At 40.9% G+C, this 25,322-nt stretch overlaps 1 protein-coding gene across 1 annotated transcript in view; it reads left to right on the forward strand.

The window, feature by feature from the left end:
* The window catches only part of dnah5l (dynein, axonemal, heavy chain 5 like), a 340,633-nt gene that overhangs the window by 258,789 nt on the left and 56,522 nt on the right, over positions 1-25,322 (forward strand). The window contains exons 62-66 of the mRNA XM_060825520.1: positions 846-1,016; positions 5,431-5,809; positions 13,804-14,075; positions 21,553-21,717; positions 23,582-23,849. Of these exons, the coding sequence (XP_060681503.1) occupies positions 846-1,016; positions 5,431-5,809; positions 13,804-14,075; positions 21,553-21,717; positions 23,582-23,849 (1,255 nt within the window). The remainder of the gene's footprint in view (positions 1-845; positions 1,017-5,430; positions 5,810-13,803; positions 14,076-21,552; positions 21,718-23,581; positions 23,850-25,322) is intronic.

The following is a 25,322-nucleotide window of genomic DNA, read 5'->3' on the forward strand; positions in this document are numbered from 1 at the left end:
GCCTGATTTTTTTCCACTTGCCATAGCCAGAAGTACTTGCCATTATTTGGCTAGGATACAAAAAATTGTTACTTTCCCCTTGTCTTTTCTTTTACAGTATTTTATAATAGCTTATGCTTTCTTTCAGTATCTAATGAAAGAATCTACAGCTATCATTTGAGCTCCAATTTTTGTGGAACCTTTTTTGTATTTTACGATGAAAAGATTTTAAGCTAATCTATGTATTGTATATGTAAATAAAAACTATCAGAAATTCAGATACATGCGTGAAAATGTATTTCTTCCTGGAGAATAGCGTGTTAACTTAAAATTGAAGTCACAATTATTCTTAAAATTAGCTGTCAAAATCCTTGTCATGTTAATGTATAACAACAAGATTAGTATGATGTTAAGCAATAGAAGAAAGTGAGGACTGTAGATGCTGGAGATCAGAGCTGAAAATGTGTTGCTGGAAAAGCGTAGCAGGTCAGGTAGCATCCAAGGAGCAGGAGAATCGACGTTTCGGGCATGGGCCCGAAGTTAAGCAATACATAGTTGCATGGGTCCTAGATTCCACCACAGTCTACTGATTCCAGTTGAGAAAGGGAATAGAGACAGTGAAGAGTTATACCTGCTCTCAATTTCTTGGCTGAAAGGAAAATATCAGCTAGAAGTTCCCACTTCTGATTGCCATTCATCAGAAGTTACTGGAAGGACTTTAAACACCAGCTGATAGCAAGATAATTCATGAAAACATACTCCAGCATGGGTTGGTGGGGAAGGGGAATAAATCATATGGGTTGAAAAGCATGTTGTCAAGAATTTCCAGATGATTAGCACATTTGATTGTTGTGGTTGTATACTAGGAACTGGAAGCAGAGAGAGTACAACTGATGGAAGAAGTTACATCAAACAAACGGAGAATGCAGGAGTTGGAAGATAACTTGTTATTTCGTCTAACCAGTACAGAAGGCTCTCTGGTGGAGGATGAATCATTGATTGAAGTACTTCAGGTCACAAAAATAACAGCTGAAGAGGTAAGATGACTGACAAAAATGCCACTCTGTGCCGATTCAGAGTTTTTTTTCCCCCAAATCTCGTTCTCCAGTGTTATTTTGCTGCATTTTTTACGACATATTGCAGTGAGGGAACATGATTCCAGGAAGAGGATAAAATGACCATGGTTAACCAGGGATGTTAAGGATAGTATCTAATGGAAAGAAAAACTGTAAAAAGTGGTAAAGACTAATGATAACTCAGAGGATTGGGAACATTTTAAAAGCCCGCAAAAGATGATCAGAAAAGGGAGAAAACAAGCTATGAGGGCAAACTAGCAGGTAACATAAAATCAGATTGTAAGGGTTTCTTTATATGTATAGAAATAGTGAATGTAGGTTTCTTAGAGAATGAGGTTGGGGGACTATTAATAGGGAGTCAGAAAATGTCAGAGGGGTTGGATAAATATTTTGCATTGATCTTCACAATTGAGAATATTAATAGCATTCCAAAGATACTGAATTATAGCAGGTTTTGAAAAGATTTGTAGCTCAGGTTGAGGTTCTGAATGTAGGTTTGCTTGCTGAGGCTGGAAGGTTCATTTTCAGACATTTCATCACCATACTAAGTAGCATCTCTGGAGGCTCACTGAAGATTTTACCTAGTATGGTGATGAAACTTCTGAAAACGAACCTTCCAGCTCAGTGAGCAAGCCTACATCCAGAATACTGAATAATATAGGGGCTGAAGAGGGAAGAAATCAAAACAATCTATGATTAAAAGGACTAGCAAAACTAAAGCAGGTAACAGCCATTGGAACCCCTGGACATGGTAGATTTTAAAGGAAATAATGGATGCATTGGTGTCAATATTCCAAGAATCCATAGATTCTGATCTGAAAACTTTCAATAAAGCACATTATACAGAAAATGAGGGGGATAAAAACAGAACAGGTAACTGCAAGCCAATTAATTTAATACCTGTCATTTAGAAAATGTTCCTCTGTGATGTAGGATGTAATAGCAGACCATTTAGCACTACACTACATATTCCAACGGGGCTAATATGGCTTGATGAAGGAGGATCTTTTGTCTGACAAATTTATGACAGTTGTTTGAGCAGATAACAAGCTAGATAGATAAAGGGGGATGAGTAGAAGTAATATATTTAGATTTCCGAAAAAGCATCAATAAGATACCACACATAAGGCTACTTAATGAGGCAAGAGCTCATGGTGTTGGGGGTTGTATATTGGTATGGATAGAGGATTGGCCAACTAATAGAAGACAGAGAATTGAGATGAAAAGGGCATTTTCAGGAAGGCTACCTGTAACTAATGGAATGCCACAAGGAACAGTGCTAGGCCATAAATATTTACAATATATACTAATGACCTAGATGAGGAAAGTGAATATACTCTAGCAAAATTTGCAAATAATATAAACAATAGGTGGGCAGCTAAGGGGTGAGGGTTGCACAAAGAGTCTACAGAAGGATGTAGACTTAGTAAGCAAGTGGGTAGAAACTTGACAGATGGAATATAACATGGGAAATGTGAGGTTATGCACTTTAGCAGAAAGAATAGCAAAGCTGAATAATATTTGACTGAAGAAAGGCTATGAAAAGCTACATCACAGTATATTTGGAAGTCTCAGTGCATGAATCACAAAAACTAGCATCCAAGTCCAATGGACAATAGGGAAGGCAAATGGAAGTTGGCCTTTATTTCAAAGGCAATGGAATATAAAAGTACAAATGTCTTGTTAAAACTATGCATAACACACCTGGACTAGTTTGAACAGTTCTGGCCTCTTGTCTAAGGAAAGAAAAATTAGAATAGGAGGCAGTCCAGAAAAAAATTGTTAGGTTGATCCCGGGTATGAAGAGATTTTCTTATGAGGATAGGATGAGTCGGTTGGGTTTATACTGAATTTGGGAGAATGAAAGGAGATTTTATTCAAACATATAACATCCTTAGAGGACTAAAAGAGTGGTTGCAGACAAGTTGTCTCTCCTTGTGGGAGGGTCTAGAGACAGATCTTAATCTCAGAATTAAGAGTCACCCATAGAAGACGGAAATGAGGAGGAATTTCTAACCTCAGAGGGTAGTGTATCTGTGGAACTCTACTGCAGAGAGCTGTTGAGGTTGAGTCACTAAGTCTATTCAAGGCAAGGGATCCAGAGTTATAGGGAGAAGATAGAAAAATGGAGTTGAAAATTGTCAGATCAGTCACGATCTCATTGAATGGCAGAGCAGTCTCAATGGCTGAATGGTCTACTTCTGCTCCTATGTCCTGTGTTCTTGTGGTCTAATGGCAGGTACATTTGTGATATGTCAGATGAACAGTGGGTTTTGCCCATCAATTAGTGTTGCTATGTCATTTTTTAAAGAATAGTTCTAATTTAAATATATGGTTCTGCTGTGATATTATACATTTGCATGATATTCTGGAACTCACATTATAAGAGGGCTGTATTGCTCTTAGAGGGCTGTATCTCAGAGGAGATTCACCAGCATGTTTCCCGGGCTGCAAAGTTTTTGTTATGACAACAGATTGGATAGACCAGGTTTGTTTTCCTTGGAGCACAGAAGCCTGAGGAGAAACATGATTGAGATGTATAAATTATGGGGAACATAGACAGGGTAGACAGGAAATAACCTTTCCACTTGTTGGAAGGATCAGTGACTGGAGGCATAAATTTAAAGTAAGGAGCTGAAGGTTTAGAGGAGATGTGAGCAAAAATGTTTGCACCCAGAGATTATTAAGAGCCTGCATGTAAGGTGGAAGGGAGATAGAGATAGAAGCCCTCATAACATTGAAGAAGTATTTATATGTGTACATGTGATAGCAAGGCATACAAGGCTATCGGCCAACTGCTGGAAAATGGGAGAAGGAAGAATAATTAGGTGGTTGTTTTCGCTCGGTACAGACTCAATGAGCTGAAAGGCCTTTCTCAGTGCTGTAGGACTGTATAACAAGCTCACTGCTTGGGAAGGTGGGATGTAAAATCTAAAAACACCCTTGGTAGCCATTCATAAGAGTAGCTCATTCAGCTACTCAAACTATCCAAATTGAACTGAATTGAATTTATTGTCACGTGTACTGAGGCACAGTGAAAAGTTTTGTCTTGTGAGCAATACAGGCAGATCACAGAGTTAAGTAGCATAGATAAGTAAATAATAAGTAAACAGTGGCACAAACAAAAAACACAGGTCCAGGAGAATGTTAAGAGTTTGCGAGTCCATTCAGTATTCTAACAACAGTAGGGTAGCAACTGTTTCGAAACCGACTGGTGCGTGTGTTCAGGCTTCTATACCTTCTCCCTGATGGTAGAGGATGTAGAAAAACATTGCCACGGTGGGATGGATCTTTGCAAATGTTGGCGGCCTTTCCTTGAGCAGGCCTAGTAGATGGATTCTATAGATGGGAGGTGGGTCTTTGTGATTGTCTGGGCCGAGTTCACTACTCTCTGTAACCATCTCTGATCTTGAATTGGACAGTTATCGTACCAGGTAGTGATACGTCCAGATAGAATGCTCTCAATGGCGCACTATAAAACTTGGCAAGGGTATTCACCGTCAGGCCAAATTTCCTCAGCTGCCTGTGGAAGAAGAAGCGTTGTTGGGCCTTTCTAACCAATGAGTCCACATGAAGAGTCCAAGAAAGCTTGTTGTGGATGACCACACCTAGGAGCTTGACATTCTCCACTCGTTCCACCTCTGTGCTGTTAATGTGTAGGGGGGGAGGCATGAGTAACATTCTGCCAAAAGTCAATAATGAGCTCCTTGGTTTTGCTGGCATTGAGAGCTAGTTTGTACTTAGTGCGGCATTTTTCCAAGTCTTCCACATCCCATCTGTGGTCTGTTTTGTCACCATCTGAGATTCGACCAACTATGGTGGTGTCATCAGCGAACTTGTAAATGACATTAGTCTGATTATTTAGCGATGCAGTCATGGGTATACAGTGAATACAGTAGGGGGCTGAGTACACACTCCTGCGGTGGGGGGGGGGGGGGGGGGGGGAGGGTGGTGCAGTGTTGAGTGTTAGTGAGGATGAAATATTGTCCCCAACGTTCGCTGATTGTGGCCTGTGGGTCAAGAAACTGAGGATGCAGTTGCAGAGAGTGGGGCTTAGTCCGAGATCACAAAGTTTAGTAATCAGTCTTGAGGGGATCCATTATTCCATTAAGTGATCTGTGCCTCAACTACACTTCCTTTTCTCCATTTCTATTAAACCCTTACTTGTTGGTGATCAGAGAATAATTGAACATCAGGTTGTCAGGACAGCATTGGGTGGCTGTCTGACACAGTGAGGTGATGTTACCACCATTGTCTTCACATGTGCAGAAGGCCAGCAGTAATCTTTGGCAGCTAGCTTGGCCTTGACAACACACACTTGGTTTGATTGTTGTAAAATCATTTAAGAATTTTAAAAACCTCATTTTGCTTCCAGGTGAGTGAAAAGTTGAGCACTGCTGCACAGACGGAGGTGAAGATTAACACAGCTCGTGAGGAGTATCGGCCTGTTGCTTCACGTGGCAGCAATCTTTACTTCCTCATTGTTGAAATGAGTCTAGTGAATGTGATGTACCAGACATCCCTTCGACAGTTCTTGGGTATTTTTGACATATCCATGGAGAGATCGGTAAAATCACAGGTCACCTCGAAGCGAATTGCAAACATCATTGAATATCTCACCTATGAAGTGTTCAGATATACAGCTCGGGGTCTGTATGAGAATCATAAATTCCTCTTTACACTGCTTATGGCACTAAAGATTGACCTACAGTCCAAGAAGATTACTCATGAAGATTTCCAGACTTTAATTAAAGGTAACCTTCACTAGTAACTTTATTTAGAGTACCTTTGATAAAATCGATATTGGAAGCTAAACTTTGTTATTCAATTCAGAAAGCAGCTGGTAAACAAATGCCAAAAGTTAATTATTTGGCATTAGATGCAGCACCAGTGATAATAGACTTTGACTTATGGCTACTCATATTAGATACAAATCAGTTTCCATCCTCATTTGTCATTTATGTGACTGACTAACTTTCTGAATGTCATATTACACGATGTAGGCGTTAACACACTCATTTATTTTATATCTCAGATTAACTTACTTGATTTTTTTTCAAGGTACCAAAAATAATCATAGAACTAACAAAGTGAGATATAAACTGTCAATAAAACTAAAATCTGGGAGCAACTATATCCTAAATACACCTATACAACTATATACACCCCCTGTTAAGTAGGGAGTTCCAGGAAACTGAACCAGTGACAATATATTTCCAAGTTTGGATATGTGGTTTATATAATCATGTCAGGCTAAAATATAACTGTATTGAGTGACTAATGGAAGTCAGTGCCTTAATCTAGTTCTGCACTTACCATCAATTTTGATTAAACTGAATAATTGAAGTGTTATATTGCTATTAATGGTACTGGAACATTATTGACTTTCTGGGTGAATGCATGGGGGAGCGATGAAGTAATTAGCTGGTGTTATGCTGTCAGATCATTTTACACATATCTGAAAATGCTTGGGTCAGCTGTCTCATGTCCATCACTGTTCCAGCAAAATAACATCCAGCAATGGTATTGAGAACTAAATGTTTTAATCGAGGAATTAACTTTACTCTCTGATCAATTTTTTTAAGAAGTCTGTTTTAAATAGCACCTTATAAAAGAACTAAATAAGCTGTTAAATGAATAGTTATTAACTTTACTCACTGACCCTAAGATGTGTTGAATGTTGTACAGCAGCAGAATGAAGAAATATGAAGCCATTTGCTTGACTGAAAGTTTCAGTTTAGAGATGCACTATGAAGATATTTTACTTTCAGATAAACCACTGTTCCCATTAGCTAGGCAGATGTGGGTACTGCAGGTGCTGTAAATCAGAGTCTAGATTAGAGTGGTGCTAGAAAAGCACAGCAGGCCAAGCAGCATCCGAGAAGCAGAAAAATCGACGTTTCGGGCAAAAGCCTGATTTTCCTGCTTCTCAGATGCTGCCTGGCCTGCTGTGCTTTTCCAGCATCACTCTAATCTAGACTCTGTTCTCATTAGCTGATGGCACAAGGACTAGGGAGCACAATTTTAAGATTTTGGTGATTGAAATGGGATTTTATAAGAAAGCTTTCTTTTTATGTAATGTGTGGTGATACCTGGACCTTGCAGCCAATGAGGCTGGTGAATGTGGAGATGATCAAAGATTTCCAATGGAAATTGGATGGGCACTGGAGGGAAATACACTGACAGGCTACAGGAATAGAGGGTGAGGAATGGGATGGAGTGGATTGTTCTACAAAGAGCAGGCATACATTTGATAGCCCCTCTCTGTGTTGATTCTTTGATTTTATGATTCTGCCTTGGTTGATAAGACAACAACGTTCAAGAAGAACTAATAATCTTCCAAAGGTAACGGCCCAAATGTCTTTGGATTTTCCCTTGCCAATTCTGTGCCTATCAGCTCTGTGCATTAAGAAATCTTAGTCTTTGCTACTCTTATCCAGGAATCTTATTTAGAATAAAGGTACTGTTGCTCCCAACATGGCTGGACTGAATAGAGGTCGCCTAAATGATAGGATGTTTTTAATTGCATACTTTGGATTTGATGGTAATCCCCCCAGGATCTGCTACTTCTTGAAGATCTTTTCTTGGGGAAAGTGGAATGCTTCCTTATAATACTCAAATCATGCTCTCGCGGTAAGATTCAGAGTCTGATTTATTTTTTAACAGCAACAGACTGGTTTTCCAGGGCATCAGGAATAAGATGGAGACACGGCCAGTCAGCCTCAAAGTGAAGAGTGTTTTTGAGTTCACCTTGAGTGAGGAGAAGCAAGAGTATTGCTCCTTGCCCCTCAATTTAAAAAAAAAACTTCGGCCCCATTTTTACTGATTGTGGCCACTCCTCACTGTCTTTAACGGGAACCATCAACCCATGTCTCTGGTGTGCCGCACCATCAGCTAACCCACCCCCCTATCCCCAATCATTCGTTTAGCTTTATTCTTAATGACTCCCCCGTCAAGTCCTGCTCTTTCATGCCCTCCTCAAACCTTGCCGCAGCTTGATCAACCCTCATCCCTTCACAGTCCCCTGCCAGCCCAGATCTTGTGTGATTGCCAGGGATTGTCCTGAAGGTTTCCCTGCTGCTGGCTTTTCTGCCATGTCGCCAGTTAGCCTATCAATCTGACTAGCTGCCAGGCAGAGCTGATGCAAAATATCATTTAGAATGGGGTAACACAGTTAAATGTGGCATAATGTGGGCCTATCTGGGATTTCTGAATTTCCATGTGCTACCATTTTCTCCCATACCATCCTTATCACCTTGGAATTGTTGTGACCTCTTTATCATGCTTTTAATTTCTCTATTTCTTCCTTTATTTTGCTCTGTTTAATTTGCATTCACCTTTTCTTATTTTCTAACAAAAAGCACAAAGTATAATTTTCTATGAAGGATTTTGATGCCTGATCTTTTTGTGCTTCAAATGTATTTGAAGAAAGTTTATTAAATACAAACTGGAAAATATATTTAGTCAGAATAGCAACTGAAGGTCTTTCATCTGTCGTTTACATTGCACATGCTCTGATTGCACATTTCAATTCAGCTCAAAATGCCATCCCTGTGGGTAACTCGCAATATAGGTTGAGGCCTTCAAGGAAAATCTTTAATGAAGGTCTTAAAAGACGTAACGCAACTTTCAATGGATAAATTAAATCATATCATTGTGAACCTAAATCATATCATTGTGAACCTATCTCTCTTTTCACAGTGTTCTGTTTCACGTTCACTGCTCATGACATACTGCAATACTTGAGCTGTTAGACTAATTATCACAGTAAATCTCCAGGAATTATTCTAATGCAAACCCAGATGTGAGGCAAGGAAAATCCAAGCAGTGGACAGCTTTCCTTTCCCAATTCCTCTGCCTCAGCCGTATCTGCTCCCAGGAGGACTACACCAGATGGCCTCCTTCTTTAGAGACCACAATTTGGTTAAAGATGCCCTCCAACGCGTCTCGTCCACATCCTGTACCTCCACCCGCAGACCCCACCCCTCCAACCGTAACAAGGACAGAACGCCCCTGGTGCTCACCTTCCATCCTACCAACTTTCACATAAACCAAATCATCTGCTGACATTTCCGCTACCTCCAAATAGACCCTACCATCAGGGCTATATTTCCCTCCCCATCCCTTTCCGCCTTCCGCAAAGACTGTTCCCTCTGTGACTACCTGGTCAGGTCCACGCTCCCCTACAACCCACCCTCTCATCCTGGCACCTTCCCCTGCCACAGCAGGAATTGCAAAACCTGCGCCCACACCTCCTCCCTCACCTCCATCCAAGGCCCTAAAGGAGCCTTCCACATCCATCAAAGTTTTACCTGCACCTCCACTAATATCATTTATTGTATCCGTTGCTCCCGATGCGGTCTCCTCTACATTGGGGAGACCGGACACCTCCTAGCAGAGCGCTTTAGGGAACATCTCCGAGACACCCGCACCAATCAACTACACCGCCTTGTGGCCCAACATTTCAACTCCCCCTCCCACTCTGCCGAGGACATGGAGGTCCTGGGCCTCCTTCATCACCGCTCCCTCACCACCAGACGCCTGGAGGAAGAACGCCTCATCTTCAGCCTTGGAACACTTCAACCCCAGGGCATCAATGTGGACTTCAACAGTTTCCTCATTTCCCCTTCCCCTACCTCACGCCAGTTACAAACTTCCAGCTCAGCACTGTCCCCATGACCTGTCCTACCTGCCTATCTTCTTTTCCACCTATCCACTCCACCCTCCCTCCCGACCTATCACCTTCATCCCCTCACCTATTGTACTCTATGCTACTTTCTCCCCACCCCACCCTCCTTTCATTTATCTTTCCATCCTTCAGGCTCTCTGCCTTTGTTCCTGATGAAGGGCTTTTGCCCGAGACGTCGATTTTACTGCTCGGATTCTGCCTGAACTGCTGTGCTTTTCCAGCACCACTCTAACCAAGACTCTGGTTTCCAACATCTGCAGTCCTTGTTTTTACCTCGGTTCCAAACCAAAGTCACCTGTTTAATTACCCTCATCATTTAAGCTAATATTGACCTTTTAATCAATTCTAACAGCTCATTGGAATGGTCCAACGCCTTACATGTTCACTTCCGCTGACGCATGCTGACAGTCATATGTACGATACTGTAGCAGCTTACTAAGTCTCCCTCAACAGCATTATCCAAACCAGATTCTTCAGTCACTGGAAAGAACAAAGGCAGCATACCCAAGAGAACATTGTCCCTTGCAAGAACCTCTGCAAGTCACACACCACCGTGATGTAGATGTGGACCCTGTACATATTTCCCTTCTTTCAATGTCAGTGGGTCAGAATCCTTGAGCTCCCTCCCTAACAACACTGTGGTGACATCAATATTATTTGGATACAGCTATTTATAAAGCTGGTTCACTAGCACTTCTCAAAGGTGATTGGCTTTGAGCAACAAATACTGGCCTAGCCAGTGACACTGACTCCCCATAAAAGAAGTACAGCAAAAGTCTTACTCAGATTGGTGGGACTATGAATTTAGACTCTGATCCATTGTTGTTCAATTGTGATCAAGTCTTCCTACAATGTCTTAATTTTGAGGTTTAGCTGAATGTACCTTCCCTCACACAGCTTCGCCAGATTTGTAGCTCATGATGAGTTTTAATATTTCTACTTGTTATTATTGATGCCAAGTAAAATAGTGTCAAAAACATCCTGGGTTGAATTTTGCATTCTTTTGGCTAAGCCCAAGTTGCCTCAAGATTTTTTTTGAGGGTTTGTCCCTCCCCTGCCTATTTACAATACTCACGTCATTAATTACCCACCACTGCCCTGCATGGTTCCTGACATTTGCCCAGAATTGGCAGATGAGCAAAAGTGGCATCCTGCATTGTAGGCAGGCACCTGGGAACTCCTGCTGGACAAACATAGGACTCCCTCCTTCCCAAGACCTGCTGTGGAAGCTATGACACCAGACCATGCCAGCCTGGTGGGAGGTTGGCATCTAGCTTGAAGCAATCTCTGCCATCTGGAGGAATGTCCAGCAATGTAGGAAGAAAGTCAATATCCTTTTCCACTCCAGCCATTTCCCTCTGATATCTCACACTTGTTCTGTCTGTTTTACTACACTAACATCTCACCAAGGCTCATGCTCTACCAGTCTCGTGTGCAACATCTTCCTTACTCATTCCCACCCAGCCCAGCTCCTGGCACCACTATACCTGCATGCCCTCTCTGTTGCACCACCACACCTGCATCAGCAGTAACAGTTAGGCCACTCACTTTCATAGAGTAGCTACAGTGCAGGCAGAAGCAGTTTGGTCCATCAAGTGTGAAGAGCATCTGAAGAGCATCCTATGCAGATTCTGGTGAATCTCCTTTGCACCACTTCCAGTGCAATGAAATCTTTCCAAATGTGGTGACCAGAACTACAGACAGTGCTCCATCTGTGGCCTAACCAAAGTCTGATATATTATAACATAGCCACCCTGTTTTTATAATCTGTGCAATCACTGATAAAGACAAGCATTCTGTATGCCTTCTTAACCACTCTGTTAATCTATCCTACTAGCTTCAGGGATTTATAGTCAAGCACCTCAAGAGCCCTCTGAACCTCTAAGCTTCTTAGTGTCTTGCCATTCATGAGTGTTCCTTTGTTTTGTCTCTTCTTCCAAAGTGCATCACCTCACGTTTATCAGGGTTAAATTCCAACTTCTGCTGATCTGCCCACCTGACTAATCTAACACCTTTCTCCTCACTTTCAACCACCCAGCTGACCCTTATGTCATCCACAAATTTATTTATCATCCCTCCCTAAATTCTTATTGATATCATTTATGAATCTAACAAACAAAAAGAGACCCAACACTGATCCCTGTGGTATCCCACTGCACACTATGCTCCAGTCACACAAACAGCCTCTTATTGCCACCCTGTCTCCTGTCTCTAAATAATTTGGGATCCAACTTTCCAGTTATCCTGGATCCCATGAACCTTCTTTATCAGCTTCCTGTGTGAGACCTTGTCAAAGGCTTTGATATAACTGTGGAACTCTACTCGTCGCCAATCAGAAAAAAGGGCCCATTTATATAAACTGTTTTCTGCCAGTCAGCCATCCATGCTCAAACACCTACACCACAAGCTTTTATGATTCACCATGACCTTTGTTGTGGCTCTTATCAAATCCATTCTGGAAATTCAAGTATAGTATGGCTGATGGTTAATAAAACCACAACACTGAAAATGTTTGAGATCTGAAATAAAAAAGAGAGTGGTGGAGAAGCTCAAAAGGTTTGAAAATGTGTTGCTGGAAAAGCGCAGCAGGTCAGGCAGCATCCAAGGAGCAGGAGAATTGACGTTTCAGGCATGATGAATGCCTGAAGAAGGACTCATGCCCAAAACGTCGATTCTCCTGTTCCTTGGATGCTGCCTGATCTGCTGCGCTTTTCCAGCAACACATTTTCAGCTCTGACCTCCAGCATCTGCAGTCCTCACTTTCTCCAAGCTCAACAGGTTTGGCAACATCTGGCAACATCTGTAGAGTTCTGAAACAGAGTTAATGTTTTGAGTCCAATGTGACCCTTGTTTAGCATAAACCATCACTAAAACCAGAAACATAGAATCTGTTAATAGCTTATTTGGGGGAACTTAGAGTATTCTGATGAACCATTTTAGTTCTATTGCACTAATGTTTATTAGCTGTAATATTTTATGAATGTAATGTGCATTGGCCTGTCTTCACATTGCCAAAATGATATAAAGCCTATGTTGTAAAATGGCCAACATAAGCATTGCTACATTGTAAATGCTTTTTATTACTTTCTCATGATTGGAACATTGAAGTAGTTTAAATGCTATATTAAAATGAAGGCATTCGTTATACGATTTGCAAAGCGTAGGAATTTGGAAAATACGAGCAGCAAAAAGCCATTTGGCAGTTTGAGGATGCTGCATCGTTTAACAAGACTATGGCTGATTTTCCAGCTCACCATCATCTTGCTGCATTATAATTCAAATCCCCAAGACATGAATGCATCAACGGCCCTCAATGATCTTTAATTCAATCGATTCACAACCTTTCGAGTGAGGATTGTACTCCTCATCTCAGCCCTTTATTCTGAGGCTCTCAAGAGCACAACTGCAGTAATGTTTTCCTCATAGTACTGTCAAAATACTACAAATTTCATCATTGAACCATTAAATATTTGGACACATTTTAGGTAACATTCTTTCCCTTTTCCACACAGCATGCCATTAAACGGCTCATGTTGACAATACACTAAGACTTAACCAGTACCAAGTGCAACAAATTCTTGCATATGTAAGTGTATTTCACAGTGGGCTGATTCACTTTCTTTCAATCAACACAAACGATCTCTTTGTCTCATTTTTCACAATCTTTACAGCTCTTTTGTGCACCTGCTTTAATGATTGTATGTTAATTTTGCATTCCAAACTTATATTGGCTTGTGTACAATCCACGAGTTATTTGCATCCCTTCCCCCATTCTCTTTCTGGTACATTAATAGCAATGGTGCTATTTCCTATCCTTGCCCAAGATTTCATCAACCTTGTTTCCAGTTTTCATGCGTCCCTCACACAGAATTAAATCTCCAATTTTTGACAAGTGCCACAAGGTGCTCCATTGTGATAGGGAAGGTAACTAAATTGTATGTATTTTCAAAAGATCATTTTATTGGATTTGGTTTCAAAATTAATAGGAATGAAACTTCTAGCAGTTGATTGTTCTCAGTTTATTGGTAATAATCAAATATACATTATTTATTTGCACAGGTGGTGCCTCTTTAGATCTCAATTCAGTGGAACCTAAACCAAAGAAATGGATCCTTGACATGACTTGGCTAAATTTGGTGCAGCTTTCTCATTCATTCCCATTCACTCAACTGTTAGTACAGGTGGCAAAAAATGATAAAGCTTGGAAGCAGTGGTTTGATAATGAAGCTCCAGAAGAGGCTGCTCTCCCTGATGACTATGATAATATATTGGACACTTTCCATAAACTCCTACTGATTCGTAGTTGGTGTCCAGATCGTACAATTGCTCAGGTAAATGTCTACATTAGTTAAGCTTTTGTAGTCTGCTTCCTCATTGCACCACCATATATGCTACATACATACTCATTATTCAACCAAACATTTATTTCACAAGTGAGTGATATTGCTTAAAGTAATGGCTGTTGAAGGGATAATGTTAGAAACTACGTTAAGCTCCACACAGTCTGATGATATCATAAGGATTTAGTTAAGGGACCTTGTAGAATATCTGCAGGTCTCCCAAAAGTCTTGCTGGCAATGTCCAACTTACTAATGTAGGTTGTGGCTGGTCGAACCAGACTTTATAAAAGATCTAAAGTCAGGGAACACTTAGGAGGCAGCGATCATAATATGGTCGAGTTCAGTCTGCAATTTGAAAGTGAGAAGGCAAAATCAGAGGTAATGGTGTTACAGTTAATGAAAGTAGTTACGGGGCATGAGAGAGGAACTGACGAAGATTGACTGGAAGCAGAGCCTAGTGGGGAAGACAGTACAGCAACAATAGCAGGAGTTTCTGAGTATAAATGAGGACACAGTACAGTGGTATGTCCAAAAGAAAAGATAGATTACCCAGGGAGGGGAGCACTGGGAAATCAGAAGATTGGGAAGACTACAAAAACAAACAGAGGATAACAAAGAGAGAAATAAGGAAGGAGGGAATCAAATATGAAGGTAAACTAGCCAGTAGTATTAGAAATTATAGTAAAATTTCTTTCAATACATAAGAAACAAATGAGAGGCAAAAGTAGAGATTGAGCCGCTCCAAATTGATGCAGAAAGGCTAGTGATGAGAGATTAAAAGAAAGCTGAAGAACTTAATAAATACTTTGTCAGTCTTCACAGTGGAAGATATGAGTAATAGCCCAACAATTAAGCAGAGTCAAGGGGCAGAGTTGAGTATGGTGACCATTACAAAGAAGAAAGCACTTGATAAGTTAAAAGGTCTAAAAATTGATAAAAATCCTGTCACCAATGGGCTACATTCTAGAGTTCTGAGGAAGGTGGCTGAAGAAATAGCGAGGTATTGGTTGTAATCTTTCAAAATTCACTGGAGTCTGGGAAAGTCCCAGATGATTGGAAAATCGCTGTTGTAACCCCCTTGTCCAAGAATGGATCAAGACAAAAGGTGTAAAATTATAGGCTGATTAGCCTAACCTTGGTTGTAAGTAAGATTCTAGAATCCATCGTTAAGGACGAGATTTCTAAATTCTTGGAAGTGCAGGATCAAATTAGAATAAGTCAGCATGGATTTAGTAAGGAGAGGTCATGCCTGACAAACCTGTTCGGATTCTTTGAAGAGGTAACAAGTGGGTTAGACCAGGGAAACTCAGTGGATGTTATCTACCTAGACTTCCAAAAGGCCTTTGATAAGGTGCCTCATGGGAGGCTGCTGAGTAAGGTGAGAGCCCATGGTGTTTGAGGTGAGCTATTGGCATGGATTGAGGATTGGCTGTCTGACAGAAGGCAGAGAGTTGGGATAAAAGGTTCTTTTCTGGAATGATTTGGAAATGCCGGTGTTGGACTGGGGTGTACAAAGTTAAAAATCACACAACACCAGGTTATAGATCAACAGGTTTAATTGGAAGCACACTAGCTTTCGGAGCAACGCTCCTTCATCAGGTGATTGCGGAGGGCTCGATCGTAACACAGAATTTATAGCAAAAATTTTCAGAAGGTTGAGGTGAGATCTAATAGAAATTTACAAGATAATGCATGGCTTAGAATGGATGGATGCTGGAAATTGTTTCTATCAGGCGGGGATACTAGGACTCGTGGGCACAGCCTTAGAATTAGAGGGGGTCAATTTAGAATGGAAATGAGGAGACATTTCTTCAGCCAGAGAGTCTGTGGAATTCACTGCCATGGAGCACAGTGGAGATCGGGATGTTAAATGTCTTCAAGGCAGAGACTGATGCCTTAATGTTTCAAGGAATTAAGGGATATAGGAAGAGTGCCAGTAAGTGAAATGCCCATCAGCCATGATTGAATGGCGGAGTGGACTCGATAGGCCGAATGGCCTTAATTCCACTTCTATTTCTTATGGTCTTATGGTTGCTGCCATGCAATACATCTTGTTTGGGACATAAGCTTCTTCTCATTAAGACTCACCACTGGTTTTCCCCTATCTCCGTAAACCAAGAAAGCGCTTAAACCCAGTCAGGGAAAAGAATGGTGGCAGCAAATTACCCTGACTGTAAGATGCTAGCACATGCAAGGAGAGGCACAGCAAAACTCCCACAAAATGATTACATTACTTACAGTATGGAAACAGGCCCTTCGGCCCAACAAGTCCATACCAACCCACCCCCCTATATTTACCCCCTTCACCTAACACTATGGGCAATTTAGCATGGCCAACTCACCTAACCTGCACAGACAGTTGCCTGAGGTGGGAATTGAACCCAGGTTTCTGGCAGTGTGAGACAGCAGTGCTAACCACTGTGCCACCCATGCATTTGGAAGTTTCCCTCAGGACATTAGTACACCATTGCAAAACCAGATAATAAATAGGGATGAACAAAACTACTGTTTTATTCTTAGTTCATCCATCAAGAAAAGACTATAATGTGATGATTCTCAAAGGGATAATGTTGGAACATTTGAAAAATTACAGGATACTAGGCAAAGGCAGGTGTATAGAGTTAGGCCACAGATCAGCCATGATCTCACTGAATGGTGGAACAGGCGCGAAGGGCTAAATGGCTTACTCCTGTCCTTCTTTCCTATGTCTCTATGTCTGCAGATTGTACCCTTGTTCTGTTATCTGACCACTTCGTAAATGATTTCAGACTTTTTGTCTTGTTATTTTGTCTGGAAGTTCATTTTCATATTGATGACTTTTTGTGAGAGGAGATATTTCCTGATGCCAATCTTCATTTTTCTTTTACTAATTTTAATTTTGTTCCATTCTCTTGTGACCCCACTTTAAAAATTTTTTCCAGATTTCCTGTATCGACACTGGTACTGAAATTTTGTATTATATGGCTTCATATTCTGTTACCTCTTTTCAAGGTTAAAAAGTAATTGACTTCTCCAAATTGCTTCAAGTGCTAGAATGTCTTTCATGCATTTCAATGACAAGAACTGACTACAGTACTCAAGGTGTCAGCCGACCAGAATACAATATAATTTGAATAATATTTCCTGCACTTCCAACAGTCTGTGTTGTTGATTGATGGTATGCAGTGGTGTCAAGTCTTATATCTTTTTCACCTTTATCTCTAGCTATTTCAACATCATTTATGGAGTGCACATGCTGTAACCTTTTCTTCATCTCTAGCATCTTCCAGCTGTCTATATTGAATTTGATTTCCAATTTCTTTTACCATTTACAGATTTTCTTCAAATCGTGTTGCACCCTTAGGTTAATTTGCCTTTTCTACTTTAATCGGCCCAGATTTTGCACTGAGAATTATATTGAAATTAATAACATTCACTATTATAATAGAGTAAATCTAACTCGTGCATAATTAAATGCTCAAATCCAGAGGATGAAGTTCAGGTTACCCTGCTACTACTTTACCTGTGGCATAACTATACCTCCAGTCAATGGAAAGCGTACAGATTTGTAGTACTTACTTGCTAGTTATTCATTAAGCACTACAGAAAATCTTGTGGCTGGAGCATTCAAGTGTGAGCGAATTCTTAACATTGTGATCACTCATAATTAGTGCTGAATAAACTCAGACCCTGAAAATCTAACTTTATTGTTGTTCAGTGTAAATTGAATTAGTTTGGAGATCTTAAAGACGCTTGAAATTGCTACAATGTCTTTTTTTAGATTAGACTTACAGTGTGGAAACAGGCCCTTCGGCCCAACAAGTCCACACCGACCCGCCGAAGCGAAACCCACCCATACCCCTACATTACCCCTTACCTAACACTACGGGCAATTTAGCATGGCCAATTCACCTGACCCGCACATCTTTGGACTGTGGGAGGAAACCGGAGCACCCGGAGGAAACCCACGCAGACACGGGGAGAACGTGCAAACTCCACACAGTCAGTCGCCTGAGTCGGGAATTGAACCTGGGTCTTCAGGCGCTGTGAGGCAGCAGTGCTAACCACTGTGCCACCGTGCCGCCCACTGCCACCGTGCCGCCCACGCCACCGTGCCGCCCGTCTTTCTTTTTATTGTCTGTCTTTTCGCTATCCCTTTTCTTTCTTTCCAAATCTCGATTTGCTTTCTGTACATGAGTTACATCATTAACAGGAAATAGCAGCATATTCTGGTAAATAGCAGCATATTCTGTGTAGTGTAGCTGAATTATCCATAAGATCAAAAGGCATTAGAACAGAAGTAGGCCATTCTGCTTATCAAAACTGCTTCACTTTTCCTTCAGATTATGGCAGATGTGATAATCCTCAACTTCGTTTTCCTGCCTTTTTCCAACAACCCTTACTGATTAAAAATCTGTCTATCTCAGCCTTGTGTATACTCAGTCACCCAACCTTAACTGAAGTCTGTGAGAAAGAATTTCACAGATTCACTGAGAGAAGAAATTTCAGAACTAGAGGGCATAGGTTTAGGATGAGAGGGGAAAGCTATAAAAGAGACCTCACACAGAGGGTAATATGTGTATGGAATGAGCTGCCAGAGGAAGTGGTGGAGGCTGGTACAATTGCAACATTTAAGAGGCATTTGGATGGGTATATGAATAGGAAGAGTTTGGAGGGTTATGGGTCGGGTGCTGGCAGGTGGGACTAGATTGGTTTGGGATATCTGGTCGGCATGGAAAGGTTGGACTGAAGGATCTGTTTCCATGCTGTACATCTCGATGACTCTATATCTGATGACAGCAGGTTCACACTCCAAAGCCCACAAGGGCAGGTTTCAACGTAGTGAACAGTGAGCACCATTTTTCCTTTACCATTGTAGTGAAATCTAGGATAGCAGGTGTAATTTTCAGGAAGAAAGTGAGGTCTGCAGATGCTGGAGTATCAGAGCTGAAAATGTGTTGCTGGAAAAGCGCAGCAGGTCAGGCAGCATCCAAGAAATAGGAAATTTGACGTTTCGGGCATAAGCCCTTCATCAGTAATTTTCAGGACCTGCCTGGAGCTTTTTGAAAGGATGGGCAGAGAAACTTAATTGGGCAGTAGATGTAATTTTTAGTTTCCACAGAGCAGGTTAGACTGAAGGTGTGAAGAAATCTTTAGGCCAGTTTTGCATTCATTAGGATGTCGTGAATACTCATTAACTGCAACCCCACTGGAATTAAATTCACATGTACAATTTTATTAGCTGAAAATGGGAAATAAATGGATTCACAAACCTTACCATACATACAAGATGTTTAACAGATGGGGTAGACTGCTTTCTCTCAGCTCTGCTGAGTAAAACATTCTATTACATGCTGGTTCTGGAAGTCACTACTTCACACTGGCTTTGGAGGCCCACACATTATTAAGAAAATTAGAGGGGACCAAGGTACAGTCAAGCTGGGAATGGGAATCTTTGATTGTGATAAGGAGCAAGAGTTGAAGTAACCAGATAGATAATGACAGGGCTATAGAAACAGGAGGAAATTGAATATGAGTCAAGGAGAAAATACAGGAAAGGATAAAGCCATCAGCTGTAATGGGTTTGATGTAGGTGGAAGTATACGTAAAAAGGGGAGGATAGAGAATCTAAATCAAAGTTTACTTCATCTATCCATCCCAAAATTGTTTCCAATTCAAATTGTCCCAAAATCAATTAAATGATTTGGAAAATTTGAAGCTTGCTAAGGAGGGGACTTAGATCTATTTACAAGTACTTAGGTACAAAAATCATGCATCCTCAAGAAGATGTCAACCCTGGAACTGAAGAAAGCCATCCCACGGGCACCTGTTAATGCATTTGCAGGGAAGGGAATTGATCCCTGTATATGAGAGACAAATAATCTGTAAAAGCTACAAACAGCAACCTCCCAATCACATGTATACATTCTAATCTTTCACAAGAAGGGCAGCTATCATTCTCTAGCAGTGCTGAAAGTAATGGTTGGGTATGGATAGGTGGAGGTGGACCAGGCCCATTCGTAGGCAGTGCAGGTATAACTTTGGGATGAAAGTGTTATGCAGACTGAACATGTAAGGGCTGCTTTACAGAGGACAATGGAGGTTAATAAGATTCATTTGTACTAACAGCCACAAAAATTACAAATATCTTGCCTATGGCAGCATCTGAAAAGTGGAGAACCAGTTGTGGGTGATGGAGGATGTATCATGTATATGTGTAAATGGGACAGGATTTCATCGAGACAGGTGGAGCCTGATAAGGGCCTAAAGATGATAATGACTACATCAAGATCTCAAATTGGAAACCTACATCTCATTCATACAGCAGTGTTATTAGCTTTCATGCATATATCAGAGACAAAGACATTATATTCTCAAGTTTCTTGAGAAATGTCACCAGTGATGCTACCACAAAATCTTGCAAATCCAATGGCACAATAGATGCTCCATTGTCAGAGTCTTTTCTCAGAACAATATTCCTCGCATTGAGGCTCTAGCCACTACCAATCAGCTGCACTGAGGGGAACTACGTGAATTATGTGCCTGACACAAGACCTTCAAAACTAACTCTCTACTCCAAATTACATCAAGGCAAAAAGTTATCAGAAAGACAGAGGAAATGCTTCAACCTTAAAGCCTCACTAAAAAATAGGCAAAACCACCACTGTCTCTTGGGAATCTTGAATGTTAACTGGAGAAAAAGGGTAATCAAAGGCCCAGATGGAGGTTAAGTACAAATAACGAAAGGACATTCCACATACCCACCCCTTAAAGGACCATTTATCTTATTGTGGTCAGCAGTATTGGGCTGTATAGTTACCTCACGCCTACAACACTGGACTGAAAGAGAGTCATCCTCAATCCTAAGGAGCTACATAAGAGAAGAGAAAAGTGTGATTGAGGAACTGAAATTGATGTAAAGCTTTACATAATGTGTATAGCTAATATGTGTGTAAGTGATCATTCTGAAATCATATTTCATTTTGTTTCATTGGTTTAAGGGGGGCATTATCAGGATGGCACACTGTAAGTAGTGGAGTTCCACGGGGTTAGTTCTAGGGACGCAGTTATTCACAATATCTCTTAATGACTTTGATGAGGAAAGTTAATGCACTAAATCTAAGTTTGCAAGTGACAAAAAAAATTTGGTGGGAAGGCAAATGGTGAATCAGACTTAATGGGCTGAATGACCTACTATATTATCTCTTTAGTGTGTCTTATGATCCCATGATGAATTAATCCTATAAAAGTTGTGAAATGTTGACCTGAGTGGATTATTTCCGTCATTAAATATTTATTTCAGATCAGACAGCTCTCTGCACTGTTGATTTTTGTTTGATTTATTTTCTGTGTCTCATTTGAGGTAATTGTTTGTTTGAATGTCTTTCAGTACTGCTGACCGGTATTTGTTTGTCTAACTCTGTTCTTTATGATATTCTGTTGTACATTTGACAATATCCATATTTTCCACTACTTTTACTTTTCTCAGGCTCGTCATTACATTGCAGCTTCACTTGGAACAAAATATGCAGAAGGAGTTATTCTAGATATGGAAGCAATGTGGGTAGAAAGTGACAATCGAACACCTATGGTGTGTTTCCTTTCCATGGGTTCTGATCCTACAGAAAGTATTGAACGTTTAGCAAAGACCAAGGTATATTATAAAAATAATGACAAGGTCCAGTAATTTTTAAAAAATTTCTATTATCATTATGCTTGTTTTCTTAATTTTACACCTCCCTGCTGACTTATAGGAGACATATCTTGGGCTAACTGTTTCAGCTGTTCCATCCCACATTTTGGCCTCATGTTTGCCAGCACTGATCAGTAAAGGGTCTGGACATGTTATATAGCACAGTACTAATCAATATCATACTTGCAGTATGTTCCAATAGCTCAGTGAACTTGCTCCAACCAAATGATCAAGTCTGAAAGACTAAAAGGAGTAATGGGATGGAATATGGCATCTGCTGATGCCACCCTGTCTCTGAGAGGAAAGGGCATATGATGCCCCCCCGCCCATTGCTCATGATACTTACGTAAAGTGTCGTGAGTGACTGATTAGAAAGCACAGCGGGGCCTGAAAGCTTCATAGTCCGGAGGATCCTGGAGTGGGTGAGGAGCACTGATGAATGAACATGGTGTTTGCAATAATGAGAGTTGTAGTCCATGAGACTTGGTAGGAGATGAATGCAGTTGTGAAGTTAGAGTGAGTATGAGGTAACAGAGAGAAGATGGTGGCACTTAAGCTTGCAGAGTACAGAAGATCATTGACCTTCTTGTGGCATGGTTGCTTGTTTCTCCAGTACATAGAAATGGTCTGACTCAGTTGGAGACTTTGGAGCAGCATCTGGTACCGTGGTCTCTTCTGGTGGTTCTGAGAAAGGAGGATGACCCTCCTTTCTGTTATTTATCCTACAGAAAATTCAGGCTTCTGTCAGCATAGCAAGGTAACAACTTACCTCCTACAGACATCTCCTTTGGAATTGCACAGGGACACACTATGAAGGACAACTCCTGACCTGCAGCATATGAAGAGCTGAGCTTTAAATGTGGCACTGGTGGCATGAACATTGGAATGTCCTGGCTCTGGTGTGCACATCCACTGCTGCTGAGCATGAGAGTGGTGTAGTGGAGGCAAATGCATATGTACTGAGTCACGAGTACAACATTGCACTAGGGTTTACAAAGGGGAAGGCCTCCCTGAAACTCCCCAATATTAAGACAGCTAAAGTTTGGGAATATTCAGCTCATCAACCTGCATTGAAGTGATAATTTATTTGATTCAATTACAAAGCTATATTTATATTTTAAGACCATCTGTTCAAAGTTTGTGAGAAGATTTATAGCTCGGGTGCTCGTTGTTGTGGTTCTGTTCGCCGAGCTGGGAATTTGTGTTGCTGATGTTTCGTTCCCTGTCTAGGTGACATCCTCAGTGCTTGGGAGCCTCCTGTGAAGCACTGTGATGTTTCCCCCGGCATTTATAGTGATCCAGTTTCCAAACCGGCATCCACAGATTCAATCAATAAGCACATCGACCTGGACCCAATATACCGGCCACTGCAGCGGACAGCTGGAACTGACAACCGGAAGCAGCAGATACAAACCACTACAAATGTCAGAGGAAACATCACAGAAGCACTTCACAGGAGGCTCCCAAGCGCTGAGGATGTCACTTAGACAGGAAACGAAACATCTGCAACACAAATTCCCAGCTCGGCGAACAGAACCACAACAATCATCTGTTCATTTGATCTATGTTATGTTTATTTGAAATACAAATAAGTATAATGTTGCAATTTAATTCATGAAAATATGAATTTCATGTTTGTTTTATGCAGGCTAAATTTTTACCACCTCTTGATGTTGTATAAATAAGTAGTTGGATAAGTTGTATAAGTGACTTATATTTTGAAGCTATAAGTAAACAGCTTCAAAGTGTAAAGCTGTAGATTGAGTGAACCAATTTCACATTGCTCCAAGTACAAAGAGACAAGCTCCTTTTTGCATTTCTTTAGAGTGTGCCCTGCCGTGCCATTTCTATGGGTCAAGGTCAGGAGATCCATGCAAGACGTTTACTGACGCAGAGTATGCAGGATGGTGGCTGGCTCCTTTTACAGAACTGCCATCTGGGTTTGAATTTCTTGGATGAACTTTTAGATACAGTCACTTCAACAGAATCTATGAATGATGGATTCCGAACCTGGATCACAACAGAGGTCCATTCAAAGTTTCCCATCAACTTATTACAATCATCTATTAAATTTACCAATGAACCCCCTCAAGGTAGGAGAGAATTTCAAGAAATTTCTTGGAGCTGCTCCCATTCTCTTACTATAATTTCACTGGAAGTATGAAATAAAGTCCTTTCAAACAAAGTAAATGTGAATTTCACCCATTCCTTCAATGTTGCTGGATCAAAATCCTGGAACTCCCTTTCTAACAGTGTTGTGGGTGTTTATACACCAAATGGATGGTCATGGTTCAAAAGGTCAGCTCACCATCACCTTCTTAAGGGCAATTAGGGATGGGCAATTCAGTGACCCTTACATCTCCTCAGTGAATAAAAGAAAAATCTGACTTCCTGTGAACTTGCATGAAAGAGCGGGACAGCTCATAAATAATTCTGAGCCTGTGTGTGCAGCATTGAATTTTCTTAGGGAAAAAAAAACAAACTGTTTACTTTTCTATGTGCCAATAGTGGAGACAATGGGCTGTTAACAGCGGTGGGATTTCTCAAAGCTACAATAACCTTTAAATTGTTTCTGCCTTACCAAATGTTCATTGGATAGATACTACGATTTGCTATTATGCTTCATCTAATCCATTTGCAATGGAATAACTTTTCTTTCTTTGGTAAAGCACAAATGCTTTGCAGTGACTGGTCAAAGTCCTTCTGTAGTTATATAATAAGGAAGTTCTAGTAGATATTTTGTAATTAACCTGTTCAGAGATGTCATTACAGTACACTTGTGGAGTAGGGGGGACTTGAAGCCAGATCTCTAATGCTCAGAGATAGGGACACTATCACTGCAGTACAAAAACCCCCTGAAGTTCTTGTACTTTATGCTGAAATATGCATCTCAGCTGTGCTGTGTTAAGAGTGCTACCAGTGATCTGTATTAGAGCAGGTAATTGTTATTTGTGAAGCCCTGGGGTGATGGTGATTGATCTCCAACAATCATAAGCCTATGCCACAAATAACACAAGCCACAAATGGGAACATCAGTCTAATATAACTATATGACACTTTCTGACATTTCTCATGAACTTAGACCGTCAGCAGGACTTGAAAAGGGTGATGGAAAAGTTGAGGTTTCAATTCCATTCCTATCCAAAACTACATTTCCCTCCCAATGACCCAGTCAGCAAAGTTGGCAGTAGTATGTTCACTATCCTGCAACATTTAAATAGAGGTACTGAGGCACACAGAAACCTGTCCATTTCTTTTCTGCCTACTATTTCAGTTCATTCCAAAAACTGGCAGAAAAGGAATGGAAAGCTTTGCCTCAATCCGATCAATCCCCAAAAAAGAAAAAAAATTCTCATATCTAAGGGACTTCACTGACCATCATCTGTAATGGCACTAGCATGTGTCTCCTTGCTAATACAGGGTTCTTTTTGACTTTGGAAATTCTATCAGACAATCCAAAAGTCTTGCCAGAACTCTCCCCCAGTAGGAGAAGAGAAATCTCACCATTTTTAGAAGAGATGGTGTCTGAACAGCTGGAAACAGTGCGATTCATGAGCTTACACACT

The sequence above is a fragment of the Hemiscyllium ocellatum genome, chromosome 5 (genome assembly GCF_020745735.1).
Source record: "Hemiscyllium ocellatum isolate sHemOce1 chromosome 5, sHemOce1.pat.X.cur, whole genome shotgun sequence".
Classification (NCBI taxonomy): domain Eukaryota; kingdom Metazoa; phylum Chordata; class Chondrichthyes; order Orectolobiformes; family Hemiscylliidae; genus Hemiscyllium; species Hemiscyllium ocellatum.